General features: G+C 47.7%; 1 protein-coding gene and 1 long non-coding RNA gene across 8 annotated transcripts in view; one reads left to right on the top strand and one right to left on the bottom strand.

The window, feature by feature from the left end:
- Window positions 1-20,246, bottom strand: part of LOC144807864 (uncharacterized) — a 544,498-nt gene that overhangs the window by 246,580 nt on the left and 277,672 nt on the right. The window lies entirely within an intron of this gene.
- The window catches only part of ETV6 (ETS variant transcription factor 6), a 299,142-nt gene that overhangs the window by 220,067 nt on the left and 58,829 nt on the right, over window positions 1-20,246 (top strand). For both annotated transcript variants that reach the window (XM_078673411.1, XM_078673418.1), the window contains exon 6: window positions 11,592-11,734. In XM_078673411.1, the coding sequence (XP_078529537.1) occupies window positions 11,592-11,734 (143 nt within the window). The remainder of the gene's footprint in view (window positions 1-11,591; window positions 11,735-20,246) is intronic.

Genomic DNA, 20,246 nt, shown 5'->3' on the forward strand with positions numbered 1-20,246 from the left:
TACGGTTGAGAGAGGAGGAAGAAAGCAAACGTAGTGTAAAAGTGGTGACTGAGCCAATCCAGTCTCGTGCAGTCAGAGTGAGTTCATACCCACTTTAGTGACCCAAAAACTGCAATGGGTGTAGCATAACAGGGTTTCTTGCCCCCTGAAAGAAGAGCACATAATTAAGAAGGTATTGGTACAAGTCAAGCTGGGTTTCATTGTTGCTTCATAACAACTTTACCACAGAGGTAATAACCATCATCAGTAATCCATCTCAACATTCTTTATAAAGACTTTCTCGCCATCAGAGATGAGCAAACAAAAAAAACATAATCCATATTTAACCCTACCCATGTATTTCTGGGTATAAAAAAACAGATGAGACTACTTTGTGAAGAATGTCTACAAACGCATTCATAATGAGTGCTCAACAGATCCAGAGACACTCTTTAAATCTCAGAAATTCCTAAAAGCTCAAATCAGCGCAGGTTTTAAGTATGTCCCTTTGACTGGGTCAGGTGTGAAGCAGGAGAAGTAAACTGTGACCGATCAAATGAAATTCCACACTATGAATAAAATAAAACTATAGTACACGTGCTGTTAATTTTGGTAGTAAGGATGGGACTGCATGAAGGGTTGAGGAACCAAAAGAATGCATCCGATATCACTTGAATGCACAAGTCAGTTACATTCAATGAACTTTTCCTAAATCAAATGGTGGAAAGATAGCAAGACATCGGACCCCTCTGTGAAACGTGTGAGATGGTATGAAAAGAAGCCAAGCAAGGAAGTGGTTGGTAGGGCTGGTTGAGTCCTTAGAACACGTCTATCAGTAACTTTCTAAAATAACCGGCTAAGGATGGATCTGGAGTCTAGAACATATTCTTGAATACTTTCTGTTAGGATGTGTTCATTAGAGTAAGTACAGTGACAGCCCACACAACTACAGAAGTCCCCAATAGTCTACTGATCCTTAGGGTCACTTCGCCCCCCTTTATGACCACTCCTTTTGGAAGTAGGCATAACCCTGCCTCAGAAAGATGGCTACTTCTGAAAAATCGTGTCTACCTCAGTTTAGCACGCCTACCTGTCTAGCTAATTTTCCCACCTGTCCAGGTGCCAAAGGGGTTCTGGACAAGTGGGTTGGCTTCCTTTCCTGTGAGGGGGAGCCAGATTCACATTTCAAGGGCAGCATCGCTTTGAAGCTTGCCAGCCTAGGGAGGCTAATCAGCAGGTCATCCTGTGGGAGGGGGTGTTATACCCTTTTCCCGGATAGGCTATTGTTCTGGGTCTTCTGACAGCAGAGGCTCTCACCCTAGGAGGTCAGAACATCGTCTTGGGTGGCAAGCTGGCAGAAACCAGGCAGCAGGCCCGAACTGGCCGTTGCGGGCACCGGGCAATCCCCCGGTCGGCCGCATGGGTGGGGGCCGGTTTTGGGCCCCAGGGGGCCGTTTTTGTTACAGGGCCGTTTTTTGCTGCATAAACGGCCCTGTAACAAAAACGGCCGAAAACCGGCCCTGGCAAAGAGCGCGGTCGCACCCCCAAACACCCCCCACCCCCGGGAGAGGGGGGCCGGCCGAGCACTTTGCCAGGGCAGGTTTCGGTTCCCAGTCAGTAGCACAGCAGAGACTGGTAGGTTTTCAGGGGGCACCTATAATGTGCTGTCTGGGTCCATGTATTGGTAAATCCATCTCTGGAATCAGTGTGGGGTTATCAATGTGAGATGTTTGATACCAAGCATCCCTTTCTTCAGTAAAGCCATCATGCAGCTGGGGATCTCGTTTTCATTAGTGTCCAGCACATGTTTTAAAATGGTTTCCCTGGTCACTTGTACTGGAAGTATTAGGACTGACCAGCACAGGGGCATATCTGCTTATAACCCGGCAGGTTTGATCTCCGCTATGATGATTGATTGTGTGCAGTTGTTCCAACTTGTATGCATTAGAAGTTCCATCTACTGACTTCAGGGCAGGCAGCCTTAGGCTTATAGGAAGTTGCTGTATTATCAGTTTTATACTTTACATTATCAACATTGTAATGTAATGTTATATTAGCACAAATGTTTACTGATTTTAAATACATCTCTGGTTTTGATTTTTAGTACATCACTGGTTGTTTGGAACTTCGCTTTGATTTCAAATTAAATTGAATAAAGCATATTTTCTACTACTATGTGGAAATGCAAACATATCCTCATTGGTGCAGTGTCATCATCTCTAACTCTAACTCATAGATAAGGGACAGCTCTCCCTGGCTGAGCGAGCTGCTGCTGTGCATATATACCCATGTCCAGGTGCCCACAGGCTTTTCAGGGCGAGTCAAACCGCTCTAGTCCCACTCGCACAAGTACATCCATGCGGCTGTGGACACTTCTCCCTCACTCCCAGTTGGGGACTTAGCCGTTCCGTGCAGCTGGTAGTTGAGGACAAAATCGAGCACCTTTACTTTGAGTTTGAGCACTCCTTTCAGGAAACATCAGAAGAGTTACAGTTCCTCAAGTTCTATGGTATTATGTTCCACCGTGCCAGTACCAGGAAGGCACAGGAAGACGTATATGTGAAAAGTGGTTCTGGCTCACGCTGATGTTACTCCTGGGGCACACCTTCTTGGCAGGTCCTGTTAGTTGGGGCCTACAACTCTAGGCCTATTAAATGGACGAAGAAATCCGTAATCTTTCTACTGTTCTCCCCTGCATCCAGAAGCAGGTCGATCACTAGGTGGCGGGGTCTTCTGCTACAGTTTCACTTCAAGAGTATCGCAGCATTCTGGTGGTACCAGCAGTCAACCTTCCATTGACTGCTTTAGTGAAAGTATTTCATTAACTATCCCCCTATTTGGAAGAGTTAACACAATGAAGGACACCTCGGATCACAAGATGAATTAATATGTGAGATGTCTGGGTGAACCAAGAGTCTTGACTCCATCCGGTCCTACTGGAGTGGCAAGCAGAGTGTCCTGGAGTCCTTATTGGTCCTTTGTGATTCAGTACAGTCAACTAGAGCATATTGTACAACCCCCAGTGAACCCTTCATCTAGACCTCCTATAGCCACAAAAAGAAGGATAACCGATCCCAATCGGGACCCAAACACCTTTACCAATTGTATTGTCTGCACTGCTGAGACCCAAGGCTCAAAAGTATATTTATTTATTTTATTTTTGGAAGTTTTTTTCGTACATGGGCAGTTTTGATTTTGCAAACTAACTTCAAATCTTGAAATAGGAAGTGTCTTCTGGATAGGATTCTTATGGTCTTTTAAAGGATTGTTTTCCCTTTCAAAAAATATCCATTGCCAACATTAGAAATTTGAATTGCGAAACAATTAAAGGAAATAACAGGATGAGGAAGGTAAGTAAAAGGTATTTTAACACCATTCACACGAAAAACAGGAACACTTTGTCTTTATTTGCAGATTTATATAGTGTGCACAGCCCATTGGGTTGCAGAGCGCTTACATAATAGGAAAAGATAAGACAAGGTACATATTTAGAAGAATTTGTATGAGGTGCGATCTACAGTATAGCAGAGAATAAAACAAGGAGCTTGTTTACACAAATTCTTGAGATGTGGTCCAGCGTGCAGTACAATTTGAAGGAAAGAAAATGATCATGTAGTGGAGGTAGGTCCACTGAAAGTAGAGGGTGTTGAAGGGGAGATTGAATATTGAAATCCAGTGGAAATTAAAATTGATGTAGGAGGATAGCCTTTCACTTGTTTAAAAGTAACGTCGGAAGGGGTGCTCTTAATAGATGGATGAATGGAGTATCAGATTTTGGGAGCGCTTCCCCAAGAAAGCCTGGTTCTGACTTCTAGTTTTTTTTCTTTTCGGAGACAAAACTTGTTTCAGGTCTGAGAGTTTCTGAACTCCTTAGGCAATGGTAGTCTACTGATCTGATGGGCTGATCCCTACATGTAATTCTCTTGGGACAAGAAGTAGCTCCACTGTTCTGAAAATCTTAACCACTGACTCCCACTCACTCTTCGCATGTTCCATTGCTAAATTCTTAGGTTGGATGTGGGCTATAAGAAGCCAGAAGCTACTGGCTCTATTTCCAAGAGCATCCAATGATCCTTGATCCATTTTTTGTCCGTGTCCCCTTGGACTAGTGTGGTGTTTTGCACTGAGGCCCTGATGGTCTTTGGCCTTCCTTCGACTTCAGGCCCAAACCTTCCAAAAGGCTTTTAACACACATATACCATTTTCTATAGTATGTTTTAGTGACTGTGATTTTAAAATCGTTGATGACATAATTTTTATACAACAATTTTAATTCTCGTGTGTTGCGATGTCAAGGCACACATACACTGTCTATTTTATTCCATGTATATTTTAATCATTGCTTTTGTTAATTACATTGGATGTGCTTTGAATTGCTTTTATGACGCATTGTCGAAATAGAGCATATTGATATGATTAGTTAGTGAGGTAAGTAGTTATCTTTTCACTAAAGGGGTTGTGTTAAACATACAAGGCAGTTTATATACACTTCTGGGCTCAACAGGGAGCCCCTTAGGAGCATTTGAGATTGCAGAAACATGACCATACCTATGGTCTCCTGAGACCAGGCGAACTGTGGCCTTTAGTGGGGCCAGATGAATTTTAGGGATGCCAGATAGTAATGAGTTGCTGCAATCCAACATTGAGCGCAGCAAAGATTGCACTACCATCCTAAAGTCCTTGGCAGGTACAAGCGGCTCAATTCCTCCGATGAGTCTGATTTGATAATTGTCTATTTTTGCAAAGGCATTAATGTCCGCTTATATAGGTCAGGGTGTTGTCCAAGACAAAACCTAATGATTTGTGTTCCCTACTTTCAATGGCTTGACCTTAAGAGTTTTGCAGCTATGTTCTCAGTCGATGCAACTTTGAGATTCATGGGTGTATTGTCAGAATACAGTTAAAAAAGGAGATATTAGCGTCTCTCAGATTCGGAGGCCTCTATATATATATAAATAGAAATGGGTAGATGTTATTGAGGCGTACCTTGATGGTGAAGAGACGGGCTGGAGTGATAGTTCAAATGTTGTATCTATTGTACAATGAAAATGTTTCCTAAAGATTCAAACCAGATTAGAAGTGTTTCTTCCAATCATATCCGCTCTTACAACATTTGTAAGAGACACATGGTTCACTGTGTCTGTATTTGTGACCAGTCCAGACGTAGCAGTAGGCAAGACCCACCTTCATTTTCACAGTGCTTCACCCACTAGATAAAACTCCTCAATATAAAGCATCGCTGTCTAGTTAGATATGGAAGGTTTCCAGTTATAAAGAAAAGCACAAAGCTAGCTTAGTCTGAGACCGTAAAATGTTACTGAATGAGATTTATCATTTACAACTCCGTCTCATTTTGCCAGCACAATCAGATTTCTCGAAGCTGAATGTTTAGTTCAAGGGCAGGACTGAGAGGAGGAACATTTCGAAATGGGAGGCTGCTTCTATATTTAAAGTAGGCCTAAAGTTATAGCACTTTGGCAGAATTCCCCTACGACACCTATAAAAGCTGTGAACTACAAAGAAGAAATGAATTCCAGTTCCAAGAGTTACCCAATGCCAACTCTCGTGTGCATCCGCAACTCCTTGCACAATGCTGCTATTGTGACAGAAGACCACCAAGTCTTTCATCGGTCCTGAGTTTCTTGCTTCCTTAGTCATGGCGCACCATTATTTGGCCGGTGCATCATACTTAGGGAAACATAAGTAGATCCGCGAAACGCACCTTGAATGAATTGTTATCAATCATGACGAAGATTGGGGGGGGCGGGTGGAGAATCATAAGAGTTTGATAGTGAGACTCTAGCTCTAACATTGACATGCGTAATTTAAATTTGTAAAGTTTGCCATTTATTAAATTAAGTACTAGTGTATGCAGGCAGTGCATCGCAGCCTCTTCCGTACAGGTGACTGTCCGGCAGTAGATTACATGCTGAACATTCTCAGTGTGGGTGCAGCAAGATTTACTCCCCAGCTCACCAACGAATGGGACTGCACAGCAAGGAAGTAAGTAGTAGTAGAGTGGTGTGGCTCACTGGTTAGAGGCGGCAGACCCGGAAGCAGAGGTCGACCCGGGACCAGGGTTCGATTCCCGACGCGGCAGGGTCTTGGGCCATGGTCAGCGGACTCGATAATTCTCGCTTCGGTGCCTACTCCAACCATGTGTCCCACTCAGCAACTCTGGGCAATAGCTTGCTTAATCTCTACTAACGGCTCCATCAGCGCCGGGGATGCTTGTCTTCACCTTGGAGATGCCCAGGAGGGACCATCTCACAGGGAAAGCCAGGATGGGTTCCCCAGCGGTATACAGCGCCGGGACGCCCCTTTGCTGGGGCAGCTGTGCGCTTTACAAGTATATAACATTTAACATTTAGTCTAGAGGTGAGACATGTTTTTTAAAAAATAGGGGGGAGGGAAAGTGAATTTTCCCCATGATGAACTCTCCAACAGACAAGCAAACACAGCTCAGCAGTGGTTTGCCATTGGTGATGAAAACCTGAAAGGGCAGTTTCCGAAGAGTGCTGGTCATCAATATGAACCAGGACAGGCGATTCCTTTAGGTGTGTCGAAAACCTAGAAAATGCTGATACAGTGTTTTATCAGTGGTTCATAGCTTCGAGAAGATGGGTCAGTAGATCCAGTAGACTAACACCACTCTCGAAGGAATGGAATGATGACTGATGACACAACTTGTAGTCCTGTATCCTTAGTAAAGACAATGTGTCTCTGATCAAATACATCATTAAAGCCCTAGGCAGTTTGCCCACATACAGTTACTCTGTTTACTTAGCTCACTGAGAGCACATTAGTCACTCGTGGCTCAAGGTGACGTTCACTAGCGAATAGACACCCCCAGAAACACAGCTATTTGATCTATGATGGGATTCAGCAGTGAGCTTACTGATTTTGTGTTGGTTTCATGAAAATGTAAACATGACTCATTTAGACTGCAACTTTATACTGGACACACATACCGAGTTGTCATTGTTACAGGAAAGTAACATTTATTTTGCAACAGTTCCAGAATACCAAATAGGCAAAGTAGGCACTTACCTTTGGGCTCCACTCCTATCATGGGCCTGCGACAAAGGATCAAAATAATATTGATTTGATCTTGAAATAAAATTACATTGGTCTCTAATGACACAAGAACGACTGAACTCACTTGCCATTATGGCCACTGAATACAACGTCTTGCAAAAGGTAGACTTCCAAGATATCCTGAAAGATTTCAACACAAACAAATTGAGGAAAGTGAATATTTAAAGTTTTGTTGGTTTATTAAAATAAAAAAAATGTGTTTTATAACATTAATAAATGTGAATGTTTAGTTTGTGTAATAAAACTGGTTTATTAAACTTGTTGGTTGGTAAAATTAAAAACATATTAGGACATAATTTGCGAGGGGAGCCCTGAAATTTCGACTAGGGGCCTCCATAGGGTTTAGTCCGGCACTGTTTTGCGAGGACTTTATCTTTAATAGGGTCACATGCTTCTAAAATGAAAATGAAACCACCCAGTAAATAAACTGTGGGAGTTGTATTGTATTGTGCGTCGACCCTCTTGGGTGCTCTGCACACCAGTTAAGTAGAATGAATGAATGAATGTTGATAGGAGCGACACCTCTATGGTACAGGCAGCTTCTCCTGCATAATTCCAAACCCACTACCATATTGGCCAGATAGAGATTTTATATTCTAGATCTACACCAGTAGAAGGCAAACCCATAACGCATTGCAGAAGACTTGCGATTCAAATGAACATTGTTCTTGGCTCCCCTTCTTGGTCTCCCTTCTGTTTCCATTCCCTTGCTCTCTGTCTACCTCATTCTTCTCTAGACCTGGGATCTCCAACCTTCAATGTAATAAATGCTACTTCTGTTAAGTAAAACCCTGCTGAGCTGCTAATATTGGAGCTGTAGTAGTAACAACATCAGGCAGGATTACATTAGTGGCAACGATATGAAAGATTGCTTGCAGTGTTTACCTCCGTCGATGAGGCACGTCTGCTAGCAGTAAGGTAAAATGCCTCTACATGGGTAACACATAACCGCCATAGCTGCAATGCCCCTAGCACCAAGATATATATATATATATTTGTAATGGTCTTCCCAGCAGTTTGATTTCTATCACTCAAATATCCGCTTTAAATACATTTTCGAAAGTTAAACATTTTTCTCCACATATCGACTTATGAATTCGGAAAATACACACATTTTTGTTTCAAATACATGCTTTTTAGGTCTTGCCTGCGTTACAGCGCATGCGCTGCTCGCTTGCGAGATCTATAGTCGTTGGTTTTCTGTCAGGTTTCTTTGGAAGTGGGATTGGTGACCGTCCTGCCTCCCTTAGGCCCCGCCCACTCGCCAAGCGTTGCAGCGCATGCACGCTGCGTCTCTTCACGTTGTGTCCTTGTCTCCAGTTCCCCATAGCATGATATCATTATGTTATTGTTAAACTGACGTACATGCCAATAAAAAGGAGTTAGAGGAAGGAGCACAACACATTTAATGCAGCTCCGAGCCTCGCTTCCCACATGGAATAAAGCAGTCTCCTTCAACTACTACAAATAACATCTTCATGGTAGCGTGTACTTCTATTGGGAAGCTTTCTTATGTCTTTCATACGGAAGAAGACCTCTTCATTTTATCAAGTATGTATTTACAGGGTGGGAGACGGCACTCCGGGGCCAAGCCTCTCCGCCTCGTGCGACTTTGGGAGCACCCCCTCCTGTGTAATCGGTAGGTAGTACACATCCAGCTTCTCTCGGCTACGCCCCATATCAGAGCCTGTGACCCAATTGGGCAAGCTCTCATCTAAAGTGGGAGGAGTAATGCGGAAGCCAGTGCTTGAAATGGCTGTCAGTCTGTTTGCCTGAAGGGACTCCCTGAACGGCTGAGCTTGAAGAGGTTACTTCCGTTAACTTCGCTCTATGGAGCTTTCTATGTATATGTCACACAATTTGCAATTTCTGGTACAGCTCAATCTGAGCACTCAGTGTGGACGAGCCACATGCCAGTACCCCATAGTATAATATAATTATTTTACTGTTAAACTAACGTACATGCCAATAAAAAGGAGTTAGAGGCAGGAGCATAACACATTTATTGCAGCTCCGAGCCTCGCTTCACACATGGAATAAAGCCGTCTCCTTCAACTACTACAAATAACATCTTAAATTCGCACTTCATGGTAGCGTATACTCATCACTTTTATTGGGAAGCTTTCTTATTTCTTTCATACGAAAGAAGACCTCTTCATTTGATCAAGTATGTATTTTAACCCTAGTTTTATTGTGTTTCATTAGTCAGGAAAATCAGTAGTTTTGAAGTGCTTGCAAGGATATATATTGATCAGCTTATTTATTCTTTCTCTTTCTGGACAGAGAAGGGCGCCGTCGAAGATGACATGCTTGCACCATGAAAGGTAGAAAGGGAATGGATTGATCGTGTGACACAAAGTAAAGGATTATGACCAGGGGCATAATCATATCATATCAGTTGCCGGCAATATTATGGTAATGCTAAGATATCTGCATGCTGCGCACTCACAACGCATGCAGTGCCTACAGTCACTGTAAAAAATTAAGTGTGCCACCCTAGCCCTTGAGTCAAGTGAGGGGCATAATCATTCAGTTGCCGGCAGAGTTACGGGGGATAAATATAGCGTTTAAAGTTCCAAATGTGCACATACACACACAGCGCCGCACTCGCATGTGCAGCGCCAGCCGCACGAATAGTAGTGCTCGCTGCAGTGGCTAGCAGACAGCGCAGTGGACCTCTCTCCGGTGCAGGACGTGCATGATCTCTGTATTGAGCCTGCTAATAATTTAGAGCATGATGAAAGGAGCTGTGGTTGGGCCGGAGATGTCACTTTTCTAGAAAGTGAAAACCTTTACAGTCATTCAAACTGTGTACTACCTCTGTGTCTGCAAAGCCAGCACCAGCTACGTCACATGTTTGCAGAGAGAGTGCAGCTTTTAAATTACTCAAAATAACACGCAATAGACAAAATGAACACACTTCTCGTTTTGTTTAGAACTACATAATGTGTCTTAGCCTCACTCTCCTGAGGCTTGCCCAATGCCCGGTGCAGGCTTTTTAGGACATACTTTGGCAAACACTGGGCTATCTGGCCGAACACTGCAGTCAATACTGAACAAGCATTTGCAATGCAATGGGACTCATTTACACTAGTTTGAGCTATTGACATTGCAAATAACAATGCCTTTTTTTAAAATTCGTTTTTAAAACATAAATAAAAGGCATTGTCGTTTACAATACCAATAGCTTAAACTCGTGTAAATGCGAGACCTATTGCATCGCAAATGATTTTTAATTGTGGTATTCATAAATTAATTCAACCAAGCAAAAGTTTATAATTTAGTTTACTGGGCTACACACTAGAGAGTTCCTTATTATTATTATAATAATAGTCTTATAAAGCACAATAGTTACACTTCCCGGTGTGTCCCTGCGCTAGGACAAGAACCTCCTATGAAGCTGAGGGCACTATACTATGAAGGCATAGGCCAGGACAGCAAAATCAGCAGCATCTATCCTATGGTGATTGAAATAGCCAGGTTTTAAGACTCTTACGGATGATCATCTTCGATGGTTCCATCCTCGGGTGGATAGGCAGAGAATTCCACATCTTTGCTGTTTGGCAGCCAAAAGAACAAGCCCCTAACTGGGCTCTATATACACAGGGGACTGCCACTAAGTTCGCACCAGAAGATCTAAGACTACGTGATGGGTAATTAATAAGTAGCTAGAGAGCTGCCTGTAGCTCAGAAACTACTCGTTGGAGAAGCCTGATTTAGACCACCTCTGCGTCATCATCCACATATTTTGTTAACGCCACTCCTGTTCAGCGCATTGTTGCTTTATAGATGTCTAAATTGGTCAGTATATTCTGCTATAGGTACCTTGTCCTCACTGTTCCTACCCTATTGTCTCTATTCAGAGATGTATCCATTACTTCCAAGTCTACCGCTGACTGCAACTCTTTCTATTTTTGTTGGGTCTACTATTTATGTGGGTAAACATTGCAAATCTGGAATCTAAATTGCAAGTCGTCTAGATATTTTTGGGAATATACAGTACTAGAAAAAGCAGCAGTAGGATCAGTAATCTTACCAGGTGAAAATGTTGCTAGGGAGGCCGTCTGCATGGGAGTTTGTTATTTATATGCCCACAAGTCTCCTGGTGGCATGCTCAAGCAAAAATCATAGTTTTCAGAGGCAGTGTTGAAGACTGCTTTTGCTTTGTTACTAGTGCCTAAGTGGACTAATGCATCCACTTCAGAGATCTGTGTTTTACCTCATTGTCACAGGTTCATATCCCTCCAGGTCCTCTCAGTTTTTCATCCTTTTGAGGTCAATAAAATGAGTAACATTGAGTTGGGTGACAGGAAACATATCTTATTCATTGCCAAGATGGTCCTACGAGTGAATGGTCGCTATACCGATGTTTTACTTTTACTGGAACTTTTAACTAAATACATGCTATGGGTGCATTGTAGTAAATACCACTTGACAATATTTCTCTGTTTCTAATAAATTGATCATTTAGTCCAATTAGATTTTTCAGTAGTATTTGTATGCCTCCTCTATAGACTGCCGGTTGCTGTGGGATTATGTCTATCAGCTGCTGTCCGATAGTCGTTACGAAAACTTCATACGGTGGGAGGACAAGGAATCCAAAATATTCCGCATTGTCGATCCGAATGGGCTGGCACGACTGTGGGGAAACCATAAGGTGAGTGCCAGAGCGTAGGCTAGCGCATGCCAGGGGCTTTCTGTGCACCTGGAGGTATGCAGTGTGTGCCAGGGAGTGCTGGCATCAAAGCCACATTGTAGTACTGCGTGTCAGTGGCACACAAAGGACAGTGGTCTGTTCTCCTGCTTTGTGAATTAATCCTATATATAGCTCTTAGCACAGTGCCTCTTGTTTTTTTTATCCTTGCTGATTAGACCTCTTCCTACTGCCTCCTTCCCAGCCTTCTTCCTGTCTTCCCTCTTTGTCAGTCTGTTTCCTCTGTCTTCTTCCTCTCCTATCACTCTTTTTCCTACCAACTTATCATTCATTGACTTCTCCTTAACTGATTAGTGTCCACTTTTCAGCCATTTAGTATCTCAATAATTGTTGTCTATGTTCTCCTCCTCCATGTCTGCAACCCCAACCCCCTTTTACAAAAAAAAATTCAACACAAAAAGTAGCACATAATGGTTCATGGTTACATAGACATCAAAGTGAAATGACACCCACCAGTACATTGTATTGAACAATAATTAATACAATGATATCTGAAAGAGACACATTAGTATTAGATTCCTTACCTTAGAATATCCCCAGGCGTCAGACTGGATCCGGAAATTTTTTGTGTAGCAGTCCCCTAGGTGTCGTCTGCGGCTCCGCGTCCGTCGTCGGCGTCGTGGGCGCCGTGATGACGTCGTCGGAGTACTTAGACGCCGCCTCCGCGTGCTGACGTCAGTTCTTCTTTTTTCCGTGCCAGCAGCGCAGATCCGGAAAAAGTGCTACCTTAGTCACTTTTTGGCTAACTCTTTTTGATCTTTTTGATCTCCTTTTTCGAGTCTTCGACTCCGAAACGGTGCCGGTAGGGATGCCTGGTTTTAAGCCCTGTGAGGATTGCGACCGGCTGATGTCGGTCACGGACCCTCACCGTCGGTGTCTCCACTGTCTCGGCGTCGACCACGACGACAAGACCTGTTCCGACTGCCGGGCCCTGACTTCGAAGGCTAGACGGGAGCGGTCCCGTAAGCGACTCGAACTCCGGCAGTCGGCCCCGCGCCAAGAGAGGTCCCGGTCCAGACGGAGGTCGAAGGACCGGTCGCGGGAGCGGAGCCATCATAGCTCCGGGAGTCGACATCACTCCTCAGGGTCGAAGTCGTCAGGTAAGCACAAGAAGTCGAAGAGACGTCATCGCTCTTCCGACTTCCCCCGATGCTCGCGCGACGCGGCCGGGGGTTCAGGTGGCACCGCCTCTGCGGCTCCGTCGGAGTCGCAGGCGCCGCGTCCGGCTTCATACCCTACGGTCCCTGGGCCTAACGTGACGCCGGAGGAGATCGAGCGGTTCCTCATGGCCATGAGGTCCCGCTCTCCTCCGACGGGCTCCGCAGCGCCTTCGGGCCCAGCGGCCCTGTCTGGGGGTCCTAGCGGGTCGGGGGCTCCGGCCCCGACGCCGTTGGGTGCTTCGGCTCCGACGCCGCCGCAGGGCCCGGCGCCGCAGGGCCCCACTGGTTCCGGTTCCGGTTCCGGATCCGGGTCGTCGCCGTTGGATTTGACGACCTCCCCGACGCCGACCCCTCAGGTGTCACCTCGGGCGGCGCCGTCCCCGACGCCTCCCTCGACCCGGTTCCGGCAGCGGTGCGGCGCCGCTAGGCGCCGCATATGACACCGTTCGGAGAATTCATTTTCCATGAACCGGCCCCATCTTTTCCTAACCCTGAATACCAGGAGATGGGTGCTGAGGAGGATTGGGAGGGGTCTGAGGACCCTCTGGCAAGTGAATGCCAGTCTCAAGAGGACTGGGCAGAGGAACTTGGGGAGGCCAGTGGTATAGACACTTCGCCTGACACTGGCTTTGTCTTGCCTCCTACCGTGGCTACGGAGGAGGGGGCAACCTATAGTGTGGTGTTGATGAGGGCGGCCAAGGCCTTGGGCCTTGAGCTCCCCGTCACGGCCGTTAGGACTAACCTCCTCACCGAGGTCCTTAAGCCGCAGTCATGCTCGGCCGAGCCTCTGCTGCCGTTTAATGAGGCCTTAACCGATGTTCTTTTGGGCACTTGGTCCAAGCCCGTTACGGGTTCGCCCGTAGATAGGAACGTGGCCAGCGCCACCGCCCGGCCCCGGGCGACCCATGTTTCCTGTCCGCCCACCCCACCCCAGAGAGCCTGGTTATCCAGGCCTCCAATTCCCAGACCGCGTTCCCGTCGGCTCCGCCGGACAGGGAATCCAAGAGGTATGAGCAGTATGGTAAAAAGATCTTCTCATCCCTTAGTCTGGGACTGCGGTCTTCCAACACCGCATGCCTCTTGGGCCGCTACACCCACTCTCTGTGGGATACGGTTGCGGAAGTGCTGCCAGAGTGTCCGTTGGAGATACGGGCCAAACTCGGCCAAGCCCTTGTGGAGGGCCGGGATGCAGCCAAGTATTCTATCCAGTGTGGGCTGGATACCACCGACTCACTAGGTAGAGCGATGGCAACGACAGTGGCGGTCAGACGCCATGCCTGGTTGAGGTCCGCCAACTTTTCGGCCGATGTCCAAAACACACTGATGGACATGCCGTTTGATGGCCGTCGCCTCTTTGGCGACAAGGCAGACCATGCGCTTGAGCGCTTTAAGGACTCCAGGGCTACGGCCAAGTCCTTGGGCCTCTCGGCCCCGCGCCTTTTATTCCTTTCGTGGCCACGGAAGGGGTGTACCCACACGTGCTGCCAGCCACGCTCCGCAGGGTAATACCCAACGCGGTGGCGGCCGTGGAAACCGCCGTGGTGGCGGTCGGGGACAACGGCGAGGTCAGTCCACACCTTCCCCCGCAGCATCCGCCTCAAAACCCTCCTAGTCCGTGCTTTCAGGCCCATGTGATGCCAGTGGGGGGCAGGGTTCGCCATCACCTCCTCCACTGGCGCACCGTCATATCGGACAGGTGGGTGCTGCAGATCGTCCGAAGGGGCTACTCCCTCCCCTGCGAGGCAACTCCTCCAGCCATGCCACCGCAGAACCACCGTTTATCGGGGGATCATTTGCGACTTCTGCAGGATGAAGTTACGGCCCTCTTGGCCAAGGGGGCCATCGAGCGCGTTCCTGGGCCAGAAGTAGGGTGTGGTTGCTACTCCCACTACTTTCTGGTACCCAAGAAGGGCAAAGGGGGCCTACGCCCTATCTTGGACCTACGGAACGTCAACGGCTTCCTCCGGAAGGAGAAGTTCAAAATGCTGACACTGGCTCAGGTCTTAGCTGCCCTGGACCCAGGAGACTGGATGGAAGCGTTGGACTTGCCGGACGCTTATTTCCACATCCCCGTCCTGCCGGCCCACCGGCGCTACCTGCGGTTCACGGTTGGCCACGAGCACTTTCAGTATACCGTGCTCCCCTTCGGCCTTACCAGCGCCCCACGGGTGTTCACAAAGGTGATGGCGGTGGTCGCAGCTCATCTGCGCAGGTTCGGGGTTTCAGTCTTCCCCTACCTCGACGACTGGTTGTTGAAGGCGGGCTCGCCCCAGACAGTAGTCAGCCACCTCCAGACTACGGCAGATCTCCTGCACCAGCTGGGGTTCTGCATCAATGTGCCAAAGTCACACCTGTGCCCCTCTCAGAAGCTCCTCTTCATCGGAGCGGTTCTCGACTCTGCGCGGTTTCGGGTTTATCCACCCGAACAGCGGGTCCTGGATATTCAGGCTCTGATTCCCATCTTTCAGCCGTTATCCCGGGTCTCGGTCAGGTTGACGCTGCGGCTTCTGGGGCTGATTGCCTCCTGCATCCTACTGATGCATCATGCCAGGTGGCGGATGCGGGCTCTGCAGTGGGACCTGAAGTTTCAGTGGGCCCAGCATCAGGGCAACCTGTCCGACCACGTCCTGATCTCGGAGGGCACTGCGAGACAGCTGCAGTGGTGGCTCAATGACCGCGATTGGGTCGGCGGCTGATCCCTCTCCCTTCCCCAACCGGAGCACGTAGTTGTGACAGACGCGTCCCTCCAGGGCTGGGGAGGCCACATGGGAGAGGCGGAGATCAGAGCCCTCTGGTCTCCGGCGGAGGCCCGGCTCCACATCAACCTGTTGGAGTTACGGGCGATTCGTCTAGCACTGAAGGCATTCCTCCCCTCTGTCCGGGGGAGTGTAGTGCAGGTGTTCACGGACAACACCACCGCCATGTGGTACTGCAACAAACGGGGTGGGGTCGTGGACCCTTTGCCAGGAGGCTCTGCGCCTCTGGCAATGGCTGGAACGCCAGGGCGTGACCCTAGTGGCTCAACACCTGGCAGGTTCTCTGAACGCCAGGGCGGACGAGCTCAGCCGTCGGTGCATGATGGACCACGAATGGCGTCTGAACTCGGACGTGGCGCAAGGCCTCTTTCAGCAATGGGGAGAGCCTTGGTTAGATCAATTCGCCACCAAAGAGAACGCGCAATGTCATCAGTTCTGCGCGTTGGAATTTCCAAGGCGGCACTCGCTCGGAGACGCTTTTCGTCGCGAGTGGAGTTGCGGTCTGTTATACGCCTATACCACTTCTGCCCAGAGTGCTGAAGAAGATCAAGCGCGACCGGGCCCAAGTCATCCTTTTGGCTCCGGACTGGGCACGAAGGTACTGGTCTCCAGAGCTCAATCAATCATGCCATTTGTATAGCGCACTACTCACCCGGGAGGGTCTCAAGGCGCTTGGGGGGAGGGGTATGCTACTGCTCAAACAGCCAGTCGATCCCGCGGTTCGTCTGCCTCGTCGGGAGGATCTTCTGTCGCAGCAGCAGGGGACGGTCCTCCACCCGAACCTGTCCAGTCTCCACCCCCATGCTTGGAGATTGAGCGGCGACGGTTGAGGCCATTTGACTTGCCTCCTGAAGTCTGTACTATCATTCTGGCAGCCAGGCGTCCCTCCACAAAGTCGGTATACGCCTGCAGGTGGAACAGATTTGTGGCATGGTGCACAGCAAAGGCTGTGGATCCTCTCTCTGCCCCTCTTTCTGAGGTTCTCCTCTTCCTTCTTTCTCTTGCCCAGCAGGGCTCTGCTCTGGGCACTATCAAGGGCTACCTTTCTGCCCTTCCAGCCTTTCTGAGGCTGCCTGATCAACCTTCTTTGTTCAAGTCCCCCATTGTAAATAGATTTCTTAAGGGCATCACACACACGTTCCCTCCTGTTCCGTTTGTGATGCCTCAGTGGGACTTGAACCTGGTTCTTACGTTTCTGATGTGCGCTCCCTTTGAGCCGCTTCACAACTGTCCTCTCCGCCTTCTTACTCTGAAGACTGCTTTCCTGGTTGCCATCACCTCTGCCAGGAGAGTGAGTGAGCTCCAGGCCCTTTTTTGTACTCCACCTTTCCTTTCTGTCCATCCGGACAAAGTGGTGTTGCGTACTAAGCCATCTTTCCTGCCCAAGGTTGTCACGGCCTTCCACATCGGGCAGTCTATCACCTTGCCAACCTTCTTCCCGCCACCGCAGCCCTCTAAAGAGGAAGAGCGGCTCCACCGTCTGGACCCAAAACCTGCGCTCTCATTCTACTTGGATCGCACACGCTAGTTTCGGGTGGATGACCAACTCTTTGTTGGTTACGTGGGCGCTAAGAAGGGGAAAGCGGTGCACAAGAGGACCATCTCCCGGTGGATCATCTTGTGTATCCAGGCATGTTACTCCTTGGCTAAAAAGGAGCCCCCTGTGGAATTGTGGGCTCATTCCACCCGAGCCACGGCGACTACAACTGCCCTGGGCCGGGGAGTGCCCTTACAAGACATCTGTCAGGTAGCTACGTGGGCATCGCTGCACACGTTTGCAAGACACTACTGCCTGGACAGCCAAGTCCGGAGGCATGGCTTTTTTTGGCCGTTCTGTCCTCCAGGACTTTCTGGTGTGATTATTGGTTCGCAGACCCACCACCGGGGTTGGTATTGCTGGGGTATCTATTCTAAGGTAAGGAATCTAATACTAACGTGTCTCTTTCAGATGCACAATTTACTACTTGTGTAACGATATATCTGTAAGAGACATTGGTTAGTATTAGATTCCTTACCGACCCACCCATCCTCCCCGTTCTGCGAACCGATATCTAGGGTTAGGGTTACCCCCCTTTCAGGGCCCTAGTTTCAATGGCACCAGTGTTGGTTTTTAACATGGCTCAGCGCTTCTGGCGCGGAAAAGCTGTGTCTAAGAACTGACGTCAGCACGCGGAGGCGGCGTCTAAGTACTCCGACGACGTCATCACGGCGCCGACGACTGACGCGGATCCGCAGACGACGCCTACCGACGCGTAAGGGTACTGCTACACAAAAAAATTCCGCATCCAGTCTGACGCCTGGGGATATTCTAAGGTAAGGAATCGAATACAAACTAATGTCTCTTACAGATATATCGTTACACAAGTAGTAACTTGTTCATCATGTCAGCTAAGGAGTCCGCACCCGTAAGAGGGTATTGAGCTAATCAATACTAATGTAAAAACAAAGGCAGAAGAGGAGCCTGGTCTAAAAACTAAAGAGCTAATGAGTAAGGAGAGCTTGAGTAAGATGCACCCTATGTAGAACCAATTATTCAATACAGAGTAGAAGATTACAGTGATATATTAGATGGGTAAATGTCAGACTAGTCTCAGGTTCATCCGTCTCCTACCCTCTTACCTTCCCACTTTCTCTTCTTTTTTTTTCTTCCTTCCTCCCCATTTTTTTTTGTCCTTGTGTCTCATTTCCCATCTGACTCTTTCACTCTCGTAAGATGCACCCTATGTAGAACCAATTATTCAATACAGAGTAGAAGATTACAGTGATATATTAGATGGGTAAATGTCAGACTAGTCTTAAGTTCATCCGTCTCCTACCCTCTTACCTTCCCACTTTCTCTTCTTTTTTTTCTTCCTTCCTCCCCATTGGTTTCTGTCCTTGTCTCTCATTTCCCATCTGACTCTTTCACTCTCACTTGCAGTCTTTTTGCCTCCCTTTTTCTTAACATTCTCCTCTTAGTCTCTGTCTCCCTTGCACTTACCCCCATCTCTTCACACTTGGTTGGTCCACTTAAAACACTTCTCCCATTTTTGTTCTCTTTGCTGTTTCTGCTAATTTTTCTCTTACAACTGTTTTCACCCTTTTCTCTCTTTCACTCATCCTCCATTATCTGTATTCACCTTTCCATTCTCATCTGTGTCACTCTGTGCCCTTTCTCATCCATATTGCTTTTAGCAGACGGCTTTGGTCAAATTTGTCAAGCTGCATACAGGATACAACTGGCTGCATACATGATACAGTTGCTTCCATGCCTGGCCTCGTCCCAACATCAACAAAGGAATTTGAGGTCATCTTACTACATTCTGGCACCCATTACGGCCTAAGCTGAGCAGAATTACTTTGTGGAATTATGCTTTCCACAAATATAAGTGGTCCTGAACAACAGACTCTGTTACTGGCCTTAAAGCAAGGGCTGCAGTGCAGCCCATACCCGTGTTCTCAACCAGGTTATGGGAGAAGCTTATACTGCTCCACTCTTGCCAACCAACATCTTACAGTTCACACCCTTCATTTCCACCTCTTTCCCTCTCCTCGCAGGCCTTCACAGGACTCCTGCAGACATATATCACCTCCTAAGAGCAGGTGGTAAATGCCCCCTTCCCTGCCTGTCCCACTAGAATAGACAACACTGTTTAATTTGTCTAGGAAATCTGGGTCTGCATAGTTATTCCCCATTCCGAGGGGTTTACCTCATAACTGCAGGAATTCCATTTAGAGGTTCTGGTTGGTTACAGCCCCTTGGAATCCGCAATACTCCTAATAATTCCTCAGTGGGTTAAGTCGTAGACCAGGGTGCAGGGGTAGAACTCGGAGATTCAAGTCCTCCAGATTCACCAAACACATCTGCCCTCAGTCAGACACACCATGCATACCTTCAACAAGCCTCTGAGGTGCATACTGTTCATGGGACACATCCTAGACAAACAACCAATGGCAAGGGAAGAGGGCACTGGCAAAGAAGCAGTAAAACCTGCTTAGATCAATGCACAATCCAATCTTCAGACCTGATAGAAGGCTTACTACACTAAGCACTCCAAGTAGCTCCTCCGCCTAGCATTGCCCCCTGCTTCAACCTGCAAACATGTTTGAAAACTGCTGATGCTCTGTCTTACCTGTGATAAATTCCGCATCACAAACGAAATCCGCCACCACCAGTAGAAGTTGTGGTACCCTGCATATGACAATTGTGCTTTTTATTTTAGCCAGTACAAAAGGGGTGGTGATGGACGGAGCATCTGAACCAAACACTCACACCCAGTCAACAGATCTGGGTTTAATCCATCACCGTTCTTTAGCCCACTCTGCCACCCCAGTTCAGACATGGCCATATGCAAATCAGTCTGACCCTGTGCCTCATGGGAACAGTCCAGCAGAGTGGGCTAAAGAACGGTGATGGATTAAACCCAGATCTGTTGACTGGGTGTGAGTGTTTGATTGGTTCAGATGCTCCGTCCATCACCACCCCCTTTTGTACCGCTTTGTTCGCCATAAGTTGGCAGGGTATGCTCATACGTGAGTCCCTTACTCACTTTGCCACTG

Source organism: Lissotriton helveticus, chromosome 1_1, assembly GCF_964261635.1.
Source record: "Lissotriton helveticus chromosome 1_1, aLisHel1.1, whole genome shotgun sequence".
In the NCBI taxonomy this organism is placed as follows: domain Eukaryota; kingdom Metazoa; phylum Chordata; class Amphibia; order Caudata; family Salamandridae; genus Lissotriton; species Lissotriton helveticus.